At 36.9% G+C, this 15,253-nt stretch overlaps 1 protein-coding gene across 2 annotated transcripts in view; it reads right to left on the bottom strand.

The window, feature by feature from the left end:
- The window catches only part of TMEM156 (transmembrane protein 156), a 53,718-nt gene that overhangs the window by 19,017 nt on the left and 19,448 nt on the right, over positions 1-15,253 (bottom strand). For both annotated transcript variants that reach the window (XM_040485659.1, XM_040485667.1), the window contains exons 2-4: positions 7,502-7,771; positions 5,705-5,965; positions 2,680-2,799 (exon numbers count right to left, since the gene is read on the bottom strand). In XM_040485659.1, the coding sequence (XP_040341593.1) occupies positions 2,680-2,799; positions 5,705-5,965; positions 7,502-7,771 (651 nt within the window). The remainder of the gene's footprint in view (positions 1-2,679; positions 2,800-5,704; positions 5,966-7,501; positions 7,772-15,253) is intronic.

Below are 15,253 nucleotides of genomic sequence, written 5' to 3'. Positions count from 1 at the left end.
GCAGAGCCCGACGTGGGGCTTGAACTCAGGAACCATGAGATTATGACCTGCGCCGAAATCCAGAGCCAGACGTTGGACTGAGCCACCCAGGCGCCCCTTTAATGCATATTTAATGCCCTAAATGGTGTGATATTTTTTCATTACTTTACATGCTTGGATTTGTAAGACAAGCCTTCAAAAGTCACTAAGCCTATCATTTGTGTAGATGTTCATAAGATTTTCACTCCCCACTATTGGTTTCTTTCTAGACATTTTCTCTACCTAGCTACTACTATCTCTCTTTCCCGATATGCAATTATATGGAAAAGCAGATCAAGAAACTCAAAACCATGCACTATTTGCAAATAACATGTTCATTTAAAATAATATTTTTAAAACCAGAAAGACCTCTGGGGTGCCTGGTTGGCTCAGTTGGTTAAGCTTCTGACCCTCAATTTTGCCCAGGTCGTGATCTCACAATCGTAAGATCAAGCCCCACATCAGGTTCCACGCTGGGCATGGAAGCCTGCTTAAGATTCTTTTTCTCCTTTTCCCTCTGCCCCCTCCCACATGTGTGTGTGCACTCTCTCTCTCAAAAAAGAAAAAAAAAAACAATAACAACTAGGAAAACCCTAGGTATTAATTCTGATATTTTATTAGCTGTATAACTTTGGAAAAACCATTTAATCTCTCTGAGGCTCAGGGTTTTCTTCATCTATAAATGAAAATAATAGTACATACCATGTTTACATACTTTGAGAAGCTAGTAAAAAAAAAGCTTGTGAAAATGCTCTGAAAATGGTTATTCTACAAATACACAATGTTGATGATATTATTATATATTAGCCTTATATACTACAGTATCAATGGTAAGACTTGATATGAAACTGCTTTCAGAAATACCTGCAACAAATACATAGCCTAAAGAGTTAATGGTACCTTCACCCCAACCTAGGGGCAACCATTTGTTCTGCCTACTGAGATGCCCAGCACAGCCTTGCCTGGCAAAGAATTTAAGAGTGTTGGGCGCCTGGGTGGCTCGTTTGGTTAAGCAGCTGACTGTTGGTTTCGGCTCAGATCATTATCTCACGGTTTGTGAGTTCAAGTGTTGGGCTCTGCACTGACAACGTGAAGCCTGCCTGGGATTCTTTCTCTCTCTCTCTCTTCCCTTCCTCCACTCATTCTCTCCCTCCCTCCCTCCCTCTCTCTCTCTCTCTCTCTCCCTCAAAATATATAAATAGACTTTAAAAGAATTAAAAAAAAGAGTCTTAGGAAATACTCCAACCATCCCAATACTACTCTCCCTTATTGAGAACTACTATGCACTAGACACTGTGATAAACTTTTTCTAGAACCTCTTTAACGCAATCCTTACCTGTGGGGTAATGGTGATTATTCTTGTTTTACAGAGGGGAAAAAGGGGACATTTAGATCTAGTAAATACCTTGCTCAAAGTCACATAACTGATGAGTGATAGTACTAACATTCTATTCTGTCTACCTATCTCCAAAGCCTCTTCTCATAATGATACATTTTAGACTGTCTTTAAGAGACCATCTACTCATATTATAAACTGTCGCTCAGGCGTGATATTCAGCCAGTAAAGGCATGGACATACCCCGGAAGTGTCAGTGTATGCACAGGTACACAGTAGAAGAGCCAGTATACGCATGGGTACACACCCAAAGGGTTGATATATGTGTGAGTTCACACCATTAGGGCTACCTGAGCAGTTTACAGTCAATGTCCATCCTAATAGATGGATGCCTGAGTCATACTAAATTTTTTTTTTTTGAGAGAGAGAGAGAGAGAGAGTGTGTGTGTGTGTAAACGGGTAGGGGAGGGGCCCTGGGTGAGGGGAGAGAATCCCAAGCAAGCTCCACACCCAGCACAGGGCCTGATGTGGGGCTTGAACTCACAACCATGACATCATGACCTGAGCCAAAACCAAGAATCAGCTACTTAACTGAATGAGCCACCCAGGCACCCCAAATTAAATATTTTTAATATCATCCCTATTGCCTGATTTCCAATCACACATTTTAGCTTTGCCCAGCCAAAAATCTACTGACACCCTTCTACTTATGAAAGAATGACTCACACACTCATCACCTAGAGCCACTCTGCTCAAGACCTCCAACTCTGAAATTCTTTATCCTCACTCCCTACCCTTCTACCTCTCTTCTGCATTCACTTCCACTGAGCCTCTGCTCCACCTCCAGCCCTTTTGAACTCCTGCCTAGCTTCGCCTCCCCTCTATTCTCTTGTCTGAGTAGAGAAAGATACATGAAGCTTCTTGAATGCTGACACTGTGCCTCACGTATGCTTCTTTTCCTTGGGTAACCTAGAACTGCCACTGACACGCAGTGGGTGCTCAATAAATGGCAAACTGAACTTTAAAAGGAATGTACATCTAGGGGCACCCGTGTGGCTCAGTCAGTTAGGAGTCTGACTTCAGCTCAGGTCATGATCTCGCGGTTCATGAGTTCGAGCCCCACGTCGGGCTCTGTGCTGCCAGCTCAGGGCCTGGAGCCTGCTTCGGATTCTGTGTCTCCCTCTTTCTCTGCGCCTCCCCCACTAGAACTCTGTCTCTCTCTCTCAAAAATAAGCCTTAAAAAAATTTTTTTTCAAGAACGTAAATCTATAGATGAGACCCTAAATGAATTGTGCCAGACAACAGATTTACTCCTCGATACTTACTCTGCCACTTCCACACTCTTCTGTGGCTTTCAAGTATTTTGTGGATAGTGAGGATGAGCAAAAATATAAAAACGACTAGAACTAAAACGTACCAAGTGATCTTCATGGAACAAGTGAAATCTGCAAAGAAAAAAAATGCCATAAAAATACAATAAAATGATACAACAGAGAGAGGCCATATGGCGGTGTGGTTGTATTCTAGTACATATTCTCAGCTTAACTGAAAAGCTAAATATCTAACCATCACTGTTACAGGGTCATTTGCTCTCCTGAATTCTTCCTTGACATATTAAGTGGGTGTATTAAATGAAGAAATTTGACCAGGGAGCTTCCATGGGTTCATTTAGCTCCAAAATTCTAGGTTCAATTTCACTTAGAGGTTATGCCGGCAGTAGTTGCCAGGTAGTTGCTATCACTAGGCTAAAACCACAAAAAGCAGAGTCCCAGTATCAGGGCCATTTGTAATTAACAGGTGTGACCCTGGGCCAAGCAGCCAAAAATTATATCCTCAAATTGACCAAGATGCAGTGAGCGTAAGGAAGATGGAGAAGAAAGAGAAAGACAAAGAGAAAGGGTTGGAATGAGGCATATAAGAAGAGGCCAAAGCAGATAAATAGTCAGACTCCCCTTTCTGCACAGAGTTTCACTGCAATGATCAGATCAGGTGCACATATTAATTAGATAGCTACCCTAGCCTACAGAAAAAAAGCTTGTTCATTCAAATGACAATGAGGCTCATGGGAAGGATAGCCCCCAGCCAGCAACAGTTTAGCACCATCTCCTTTGGTGCCATAAAGACACTGGCCAACCGACCTGGGAATCGGTGACATAACAGAAGGTGACCTCATCATGTCCAAGACATAGCTGTCTACTGACTTCCCAAGCCACCCTGTGGACCCTCCTCTTTGCACACAAAACACAGTACTTACTCAAGTAAGCAGGATATATAACTTGTTTATACCCTTGGATGTTTGCCCTTGTGGGGTTCAGGTTCATGATATGGGTACCCCTTTCACAGGGGCCACCCCCATGGGCAGATGTACATTATATTGTCATCCAACATTTATTTAGAGAAGAGACTGAATGGAGAAAAGATAAAAGTTGACTGGAACAGTAGCCCTCAGCAACTGCCCCCCCCCCCCATCATCCCAAGCCCTTCAGCTGCAAACTTGCAGTCCTTGCTCAGCAAAGTAAAAGTATGCAGGTAACTGGAATGGAAGACTTACGGTGCCAGCAAGAGCCACGTTGGGCCCAATGGCCAAGGTGTCACTGGGCACCAATCAAGCTATGAAAAAAGAACCACGCATTCACCAACTTTATATAACAATAGCAGAATGTCCACATTGGGGCCAAGCCTGCCTGTACACCCACCAAAGCCCCAGTGCAAATGCAGAAGAATGTGTCTCCCCACATCCCATGCTGTCACCTACCCCCCATCCCTGCAGTCATCTTGGAAAGGATCAAGGGGGAACAGAGAGGAATCTGAAAAAAGTCTGAAGAGACAAATTTACCAGATTGGACTAAATTTAGTTTCACCCCCTGGTAGATAGGGCTTTTAAGGGAGATCAAATTAGTCTCTGCACAGCAGAGTAAAATATGAATGCATTTTAAATCTTCTACACGTGACAAACGGATATAGTTTTTCCAGAATACAATACTACATACTTGTATACCACTGTTATCTTGCTGAGTTATGGACACAAAAAAGTTGTCAACTATGATTTCACTTTGACTAGCATTTATCGATTTTTTTCATTAACACAAAAAATTGTCTTAAAATCATACTTATGGAAGTGCTTATTTTTCCTTTGTGTTTTAGAAAACATAAAAAGCAATCAGATGGATACATTGAAAGAAATATAAGTTTTTAATATTTATAATGCAAACCTCTTTATCTTTCAGATTTCATCATTGTTATGCACTCCTTCCAAAGCCTACCTTCCAATCTCACTCCTGAACCCGAGGGAACTGACCCCTCTGTTCAGATCTTCTCTCTTACCCTATACACACATCTTGAAATACCCACTAACTGCAGAGGCTGTAGGGCCCTGCAGACTAACTCACAAGAGAAATTCCTTTGAAGCCTTATATTTTACTTTAAAAATGCATATGTATTATATAGTTGTGTTTGCTTTAAGATATATATAATATTTTCTAAATAATTATATCTGAAAAATTAAAGCTTTTAAAGCATTCTAAGGCAATATGAAAGGCTTCCATATATCTGAAATATCAAAAAGCACAGCAACTTACTCTACCATAGCACCTGTCACACTGAATTTACTTGCTTGACCACTTTACATTCATCTATTTTTGTGTCCCTAATGTTAGCACATTGCTTGGCATACAGTAGGCACTTATTAAACGGTTATATCATAAAATGTTCTCAAAAGTAGATTTTATGGGTGAAGTGGGGCACACTGCTTAGCAGAAAGGATCAATTCTGGCAATTCAGAATAGGGTACCTAGGAAGCTAATAAGCTTAAAAGGGAAGTAAGATATGTCTAAGTTTTATCTTTTGGACTCCTACCTTTCCCTCAGAGCCATCCAGTGACCCAGAGTACCTAACCTGCACCCTGCTTATCTCCATGCTTTGCATGAAAAATCCAATTTTATCCAGTCCTCAGTCTCAACTTTAGGAGAAATCATGTTAAGTCAATTCAAAATAAAGTTTTCACAGCCCATCACAATGTACATGAATGTTTGCCTTTAAAAATAAATTTCACCCTTTAATACCTAGGTGTGGTGGTGTTACATCAAGCACAACTAATAGGCATGTCCAAAGTTACTCTGAGGTCTTTCTAGTGCCCCTCAAATCACAACCCGCAGATGCCTCCTCAGCCTCTGGGTACTGCTAGACCCCATGAAAAGCAAAAAATAAACAGATAAAAGGGCTAACATTCTTTGCAGTCATACTATTTCATCAACAAAATTCAACTATTTAACTTTTAGTGAAGTTAATGTGTTAACCTTTATTTAAGTTTGTGTCCAATTCTCTTTCCCTCTAACTTCCTTAAATACATACTTTTGACATCCTTTTCTAGGTGCAGAGAAATGTGTGTACAATTATTCAGGTATTCCATAATCCTACAAGTATGGTTCATAGACTTTTCCTCCTTTGGATCTTCTTCCACAATTGCTGACGTTCTGGTGCGGGTTTTAAGATTACATGTAATGTTATGTTCTTCCAAGTGGTCAACTATAGGAGCTACAGTGAAGTTAAAATGTCGACAAGGTGAATAAAAGTCATTTGCCTTCACTTCCGTTGATCCTTTCATGGTAAGAACTAGGAAGAGATTAGGAAAATGTTATTTGCAACATAGTAATACGTAGTAAGAAAGCACACACTACTCAAAACTAAATCCCTTACTTCCTCTACAAAGTAGAAATGAGAAGCTCCCTGCACTAAAAATAATGATTAAAGTGCTTACATATTTTAAGATTGTGAAAACCAGGTGACATTTGGGTTGAAATAGAATTGGGGCATCTCAAGGAAAATACAAACATTTCCCTGATGATTTGTGGGACAGATTATAATGCTCCAAGAGAGAAATGCCTAGTTATGCCCATTTTGAATCCCTGGTCAGCCAGAGAAGAAGGAGAAGAAGGAGAAGAAGGAGGAGGAGAAGGAGGAGAAGAAGAGGAATGGAGGGGGGTGGTGGTGAAGAAAGAAAGGGAAAGAAAAGAAATAATGCAAGGAAAGAAAGAAAGAAAGAAAAATAATAAATTGACTGCTGTTGTTCTAAACCACTGAGTTTTGAGGTAAAATGTTACACAACCATAGCAACTGGAATAATTTATCAATGCACTGTTTGACATTTCAAGGAGGCAGAGAAGTAGCATCTATGAGTGACCAACCCTTAAAACACTTCTTAGTTCTCTATCACCATAAAGGTACTTTCCCAATTTGCTTTCTGGTGAATTTGACCTAGAATCCTGCAATAGTTGCAGCACTACTTGAATAAGAACCCAGAAAAAGGTACCTCTTTTATACTTCATCTAAAGTCAATACCAAGAAATCTCATTCCCATTCTGAAAGAATAGAAAAAATGCCAATATGGAGAGATACAGGCAGCAATCTCACTGAATAGGTATAAATAATAAATCTGATGCTTGGGCCTGAGGCCACTAGTGTATTTTATGACTACAAGTGAGTTATTTAATTTCTCAATGATACAAGTTGATTTGATTTAATTAAATAATATACATTCATTCTCAAAATAGATGTGAGATTCAGTTAAACATTACACATAATACAGTTATTCTTTTATTTTTTCATTCTTTAAACAAATATTTATTAAGCATCTAGTGTTAGGCATTCTGCTAAGATCTAGAAATATAGTGAACAAAGACAAAGTCTCCAGCATCAGGAGGTTCACTGGGTAGTTAGACAAGTGAAAAGACAATTCATATTCAGTGGATAAATGTTAGGTAGGACTAGGTACAAATGTATCAAGGATTCAATGACTCCTTGAGGAATCAAAGTTCGATTCTACTGTGAGAACCTATAGGTTTACTTAGACATTTTTTTAATTTTTAAAACTTCAAGACCTTTGAAGAAAGCATGCTAAATAATATTTTAACCATCAAATTACATAAATTATGGTGGCATTTTGATGTATTTTAAGAATAGATATTTTGGTTTGGTAAAGTAAACCAAGAACGAGTAATGTCCCAAAGCCCTGCAAGCCACTCATCAAGAGCCACACTGCTGATTGTTCCAATACCATTGGATTTAAAATGGAATGGTTTATTACTTTTTTAACAGAATAAGGTGGTTTATCCTTGACAATTTTTATTATCACTTTCTCTTTACTTTTACCTTTTGATGTTTGTTCCTGAGAAATAAAATCCATGAGTTTTCTGGACTCACAAGCCAAACATGAGGAGCACATTTTAAATTCATTCGTGATGCCTTGGCAAATTCTGGTGAAGTTTTGAAAGTTGGAGTGATTTAGAAAGATTCCCATAATAGTCTGAGTTTCTCTTATTGGTTTCAGAAAAGTCACAAAAGAAAAATTTAAAGAGGGGAGTGAATAGTTGAAATTAGGTTGTAAACACACTTCCAGACATGATAGCTCCAATATATTTCCTATAAAGGAAAAAAAAATGTGTTTACTATGAAATCCTGAGTTTTTGTCATTCAAGTAAATACATAACAAGTGCCTGGTTTTTCTTAGGCAGACACAGTATATTTCAGCTTGTCAGTGACAAGAATGTTTTTACATGAATTAACAACATCTATTTCATTTAAATATTTCCTTTAAAAATTTGTCAACATTCCCTATTAATTTTCAGGGAAGAGAAATTGAGACATTCTTGGAAACCTTAACATTTAACCGTCTCTCTTCTGGGAAAGTTTTAATGAACAAACCTTGGCTTCCTCCAAATCCATCTGTCCCAAAATAGAGGTTTAAGTCAATTGCACAGAATTGAACCGGGAATGAAAATCTTGAACAGTAAGTCTGTATTAGTTTCTAAGGGCTGCTGTAATAAATCACTACAACCTCGGTAGTTTAAAACAAGAGAAATTATTCTCTGGCAACTCTAGAAACCAGAAGTTCAAACATCCGTTTTATTGGTCAGAAATCTGGGTGTCTGCAGGACCACTGTCCCTTTGAAGGCTCTGAGGAAGAATCTGTTTCTGGCCACCCTCTTCCAATTTTTGGTGGCCATTGGCATTCCTTAGCTTGTGGCCACATCACTCCAATCTCCGTGTTTCTGGTCACATTGCTTTCTCCTCTGTCCTGTCTTCTACTCTTCTGTCTGTGTCATCTCCCTCTGCCTGTCTTATAACATGTTATATTGGACAATTGTGATTGAATTTAGGTTCCACCTGGGTAATACAGGATAATCTCCCCATCTCAAGATCCTGAAGTTATGAGGTAACACAAGTTCCAGGCATTAGCATGTGATATCTTTGGGTAGCCATTATTCAACCTATCTGAACCTCCAAAGATGACATTTAACAGAGTGACGTCCTAATTTTTATTTTTGCCTGAAGACAAACATTAGATATGGAAATGATGGTATAAAAGAAAGAACATTGTATTCAAAATAAGACAAGGACTCTAGAGCTATATCTGTCATTAGGCAAGATACTTGGACAATTTACTTAATCTCTGTAAGTCTTGTTTTGTTATCAGCAAAATAGAGATAAGACCTCTAGATCCTGCTAACCTCATCAGGTTATAGTAGCATCAAGTGGTATAGTACATATGAAAACACTTTTGAAATTTGTGCAGATGTATATTATTTAAAATTCAAACCTATATTCCAAAGTGAAAATTAAAAATTCAACTTTCATTTAAGGTAGAATTATCTGTGAAATAATTCGCATAAGTAATTAAAACTCACTATATAAAAACTGAGAATCCCTATTTAGCAGTAATGATCATGTAAGGAATAGGTAACCTCTCTCTCTCAGGTATTCCTAGTGTGACAGTCATTTGCTAGTAGGAAAAAATAACTCAATTGTCCCTTTATGTGACTTTCTTTACCATTTCTCATATAATCACATAGGGCAAAATAAATGTTTTAGGTTTTCAAATAATGTGGAGTATGATGAAAGAATTACTTCAATTCTTACAGTGATTACTACTAGTCATACATCTTGGCTCAATATTAAAAGAAAACCAGGCTATCGATTGGTATTAAAGAATTTTTTATTTGTGGAATTTGTATTTTAATAATAATTCCATACGTGTCTCATTACTGATGGTTATATTTTTATTTAATAAAATTAGAGGCTTGTTTTCAGTCCTCTACATTTGAAATTGTTTCTATAATGATTCACATGTGATTTCTAGCTATAAACACATTTCATACTTGCATTGCTATAAAGTGTTTTTTTGGGGGGGGAGATGATATTTTACTCAAATCCACAATTTTGTTAACATATTTGTTAATATATTTATAAACAATGTTATGATTGAATTGTAACTAATTTTTAAAACTATTTTCTTCAATAATAATGTCCCAGGAAGGAGAAAGAAATGTACAATCTGATGGAACACTATAACCTATAGTTTTTTTATACTATTAAAAGACACAAAAAACATCTCTTGCCATGTTTCCATTTTACTTACTGGCATTTTTCATCTTACAAAATTTTCCATTTCTTGAATTTGTGTTCCTATGATACAATCTAGATAGAGAAATTTTTGCTGTGAATATTACAATCATCTTATCCAATAAGTGACCAGCTAGGCTTTCTAGAATTAATGCTATATCCTTTATATTTGACTATGAGGTAATTATGATGGTTTTTAAACCTTAGTTTTAAATAATTCAATTGGAAAGGAAATAAATAGAAGATATATCTTTCCCTGGTATAATTTTAAGAAATATTAAATTGTACTCAATCATTTTTGTTATCAGGTGGCCTATTTTCTCATCTCCATAAACAAGGATATATGAATTTAACTACTGCCGTTAATATTGCTGGCAGTCAGACATCTAAATTCTCACTCCCAGAGGTAGAAATGCATTCCAGAATTACTCCAGTACTATGACTGCAATCTCTCAGCATAAGTATATAGAATATTAAGTAGAATTAGGAAAAAACATTACAGGGGCACCTGGGTGGCTCAGTTGGTTGAGCCTCTGGCTCTTGACTTCAGTTCAGGTCGTGATCTCACAGTTCATGGGTTCAAACCCTGCATCAGGCTCTGCGCTATGTCAGCACACAGTCTGCTTGGAATTCTCTCTCCCTCTCTCTCTGCCCCTACCCCACTCATGCTTGCCCTCTCTGTCTCTGTCTCTGTCTCCCCCCTCTCAAAATGAATACATAAACTTAAAAAAAAATACATTACACTATAGGACAAATGCCCAAGTCAAACTTTTTTTTTTTTTTTAAGAAAGCCAGAGAGTAAGGCTATAAAAACATCAACTACCTTTATTTTCTTTTTTAATTTTTATGATAAAGCTTTATCATATATAAGCATATGTAAAATGTGTCGTGTCAGTTGAAGAATGATAAAAATAAACAAACACCCATGTATCTATCATGCAGATTAAGGATATTAATATTACCAATATCTTTGAAGCACCCTATCCCTTCTCATCCCTACATATTCCTTTCCAAGAGGTTAACCACAATCATGAATTTTGTTTATCACTCCTTTGCTTTATCTTAGAGTCTTTCCAAGATGTACATATTCCTAAATAACAGTGTTTCATTTAACATATTTTGGAAATGTGTTTGTGTGTGTGTGTGTGTGTGTGTGTGTGTATACACATATATATATGGAATATACTGTATGTATTCATCTATGACTTACCTTTTTTGTTTAATATGTTTTAGTCATGTCGCTGCATATAGCTATAGTTAATTTAATTGTCTGTAGTATAGTTTTGAATGAATATACCACAAGTTGTTTATTCTTCTGACAGTAAACATTTGGGTTCTTTCTATTTTTATTGTTATGAATAATGCTGCTATGAACTATAGCCCTCATACATTGCCAGTGGGAACATAAAATAGTGCAACCACTTTGGAAAACAGATTTCCATCTTTTATATGTTAAATATATACTTCGTATATGACCCAATAATCTACACCTAGAAATATACACAAGAGAAATAAAAATACCTATACATGAATTTTCATGGCAGCTTTTTTATTTGTAATAGCCATGAACTGGAAACAATCCAAAAGCCCAACAACTAGTGAATATATAAGCAATTCCTGGCATACCTTTATAATGGACTATACTATTCAGCAACATAAAGCAAGAAAATACTGATCCAAACAACAACATGTACACAATGTAACTCAAATACATTATGCCAAGGGAAAGAAGCCTGATACAAATGATTACATAGTTTATTATTCTATTTAAATGAAATCTTTGGAAATGGAAAAATATATTGACAATGGGAGAAGGGTTTTTCTGCAGAGGAGAAAGAGGGACCTTTGTGGGGTTTTAGAAAGTGTTATGTCTTGATTGTGGTGGTAGTTATATTGGTGTGAACATTTGTGAAACCTCGAACTATACACTTAGAATTCGAGCATTTTATTATATGTAAGTCTTATCTCAGTACATTTTATGTTTGAATAATGCTATTATGAACGTTGATGAACATATCTGCCAGTATAAAAATACAGAAGTTTCTCTAGTATACATACTGAGTAAAATTGCTGGGTTTTCAGTATGTGTATCTTTGATGTTCCTAGAAAATGCCAAATTGGGGGCGCCTGGGTGGCGCAGTCGGTTAAGCGTCCGACTTCAGCCAGGTCACGATCTCGCGGTCCGTGAGTTCGAGCCCCGCGTCAGGCTCTGGGCTGATGGCTCAGAGCCTGGAGCCTGTTTCCGATTCTGTGTCTCCCTCTCTCTCTGCCCCTTACCCGTTCATGCTCTGTCTCTCTCTGTCCCAAAAATAAATAAACGTTGAAAAAAAAAATTAAAAAAAAAAAAAAAGAAAATGCCAAATTGTTATATGAAGTGATTGTACCAATTTATATTCTTTTGTGTGATGTATAAAGGTGCCTATTGACAATACATATTGGCCAAGGCCTTTCAAGTTTTGCCAATTCAGTGAGTATTAACTAGAATCTCACTATGTTTCAAAGTGTTTTTTCTTGTTTTTTCTATTTTGACATATTTTTCTGTTAGGTTGTTTTTCTTTTTCTTATTACTGTTTGGAAGTTCTTTAAAATTTCTATTTAAAATTTTAAGAAGGTCTTTAAATATTTTATCAAGATAACTTCTCACAGATTATGCCTTATCAATTCATTTTCTTTATGATCTTTTAGATAAAAGAAGCTCTAAATTTGAATGCAGCAAATCTATCAATCGTTTCTTTACAATTTGTGCTTTGTGCCTTAAGAAATCCTTTTCCCTTAAAGTTAAAATGAACTTCTAAAAGTTTTAAAGTTTTGCCTTTACATTTTTGTTCTTAATCTATCTGGAATTGGGTACAGTGTGAAGTAGGAAGACACGTTAATTTTTTCCACATGTGATAATCAATTGCATTAGCATTTATTGGGTAGACTATCTTTTCCTCGCTACCCATAAAGACACCTCTGACATATATCAAGTACCCATGGATATATGAGTGTGTTTCTGGGATCTCAATTTTGTTCCATTAATCCATTTTTCTATCTTGGCAAATTACACTGACTTAATTACTTTTGCTTCATAAAAAAGCTTTTATATCTGATAGGAAAAGTCCACTCACCTTGTTCATTTCTTTTAAAAGTGTCTTAGCTATTCTTGGCCCTTTGCTCTTTACAATAAATTTTAGAATCAGCTTGTTAAGATCAGTGAGGAACCTAGCTGTGATTCTGACTTGAACCCTGAAATCCATTGGAAAAGAGAGATAAGATATTGAGTTCCTCCTGTCGCTTTTTTCTTCCTTCCTTTCTCCATTTATCTGGGCTTTCTTTGACATCTTTCCATGATCTCTCTACATTATACCCCATATACCTTTTGTTAGATTTCCTCCTGGGTTCCTTACTTTTTGTTGTTAGGGCCAACAGTATCGTTTAAGGGTGTGTTTTAGGTTTGTTAGTGGCATATGGAAATACAATTGACTTTTGAACATCAATTTTATTTTTTGCCACTTATAAACTTCCTTATTAACTTTTATTTTGTATAAATCTTTTGGACTTTCTATGCAGATATGCTTACCAACTACAAATAAAAACAATCTTATTTATTGATTTCCAATCCTCATAACTTTTATTTCTTTTACTTTTCTTATTGCACTACCAGGACCCCTAGTACCATGAAGAATAGACATGTCGAGAGAGGGCATCTTTGCTTGTTCTTGATCTTAAAGAATACTTACATTTCATCACTGAGAATAATATTTCATATAATCATTTTTGGAGATCAGTTTAAGGAAGCTCTCTTCTATTCCTAGTTTGCTAATGGTTTTTCATTACAAGGGCTGTTGAATATAATTTAATGCTCATTCAAGAACTTTGAGATGATTGTGTGTTCTTTCTTCTTTAATCTGTTAATACAGTGAATTACGTTATTAGGTTTGCTAATGCTAACTCATCTTGTATTCCAGGTATATCTAATTTGATAATTTTACACACCTTTATACATGTTTGATCATTTTTATCCAATTAGATTCTTTTTTTAATTTTTTATTTATTTTTATTTATTTTTTTAATATGAAATTTACTGTCAACTTGGTTTCCATACAACACCCAGTGCTCATCCCAACAGGTGCCCTCCTCAATGCCCATCACCCACCCTCCCCTCCTTCCCAGCCCCCATCAACCCTCAGTTTGTTCTCAGTTTTTAAGAGTCTCTTATGTTTTGACTCCCTCCCTCTCTAACCTTTTTTTTCCCCTTCCCCTCCCCCATGGTCTTCTGTTAAGTTTCTCAGGATCCACATAAGAGTGAAAACATATCGTATCTGTCTTTCTCTGTATGACTTATTTCACTTAACATAACACTCTCCAGTTCAATCCACATTGCTACAAAAGGCCATATTTCATTCTTTCTCATTGCCATGTAGTATTCCATTGTGTATATAAACCACAATTTCTTTATCCATTCATCAGTTGATGGACATTTAGGCTCTTTCCATAATTTGGCTATTGTTGAAAGTGCTGCTATAAACATTGGGGTACAAGTGCCCCTATGCATCAGCATATCCATACCCAAGGATATCCTGTATCCCTTGGGTAAATTCCTAGCAGTTCTATTGCTGGGTCATAGGGTAGATCTGTTTTTAACTTTTTGAGGAACCTCCACACCGTTTTCCAGAGTGGTTGCACCAGTTTGCATTCCCACCAACAGTGCAAGAAGCTTCCCGTTTCTCCACATCCTCACCAGCATCTATAGTCTCCTGATTTGTTCATTTCAGCCACTGACTGGCGTGAGGTGGTATCTGAGTGTGGTTTTGATTTGTATTTCCCTGATGAGGAGTGACATTGAGCATCTTTTCATGTGCCTGTTGGTCATCCGGATGTCTTCTTTAGAGAAGTGTCTATTCATGTTTTCTGCCCATTTCTTCACTGGGTTATTTGTTTTTTGGGTATGGAGTTTGGGAGCTCTTTATAGATTTTGGATACTAACCCTTTGTCTAATATGTCATTTGCAAATATCTTTTCCCATTCTGTTTGTTGCCTTTTAGTTTTGTTGATTGGTTCCTTTGCAGTGCAGACGCTTTCTATCTTCATGAGGTCCCAATAGTTCCTTTTTGCTTTTAATTCCCTTGCCTGTGGGGATGTGTCAAGTAAGAAATTGCTGAGGCTGAAGTCAGAGAGGTTTTTTCCTGCTTTCTCCTCTAGGGTTTGATGGTTTCCTGTCTCACATTCAGTTCCTTTATCCATTTTGAGTTTATTTTTGTGAATGGTGCAAGAAAGCGGTCTAGTTTCGTTCTTCTGCATGTTGTTGTCCAGTTCTCCCAGCACCATTTGTTAAAGAGACTGTCTTTTTTCCATTGGATGTTCTTTCCTGCTTTGTCAAAGATTAGTTGGCCATACATTTGTGGGTCCAATTCTGGAGTCTCTATTCTATTCCATTGGTCTATTTATCTGTTTTTGTGCCAATACCATGCTGTCTTGATGATGACAGCTTTGTAGTAGAGGCTAAAGTCTGGGATTGTG

Source organism: Herpailurus yagouaroundi, unplaced genomic scaffold, assembly GCF_014898765.1.
Source record: "Herpailurus yagouaroundi ecotype Mexico unplaced genomic scaffold, PumYag 28, whole genome shotgun sequence".
NCBI lineage: Eukaryota > Metazoa > Chordata > Mammalia > Carnivora > Felidae > Herpailurus > Herpailurus yagouaroundi.
The sequence above is the reverse complement of the archived record's forward strand: the minus strand, read 5'-3'. Positions and strand labels throughout refer to the sequence as shown.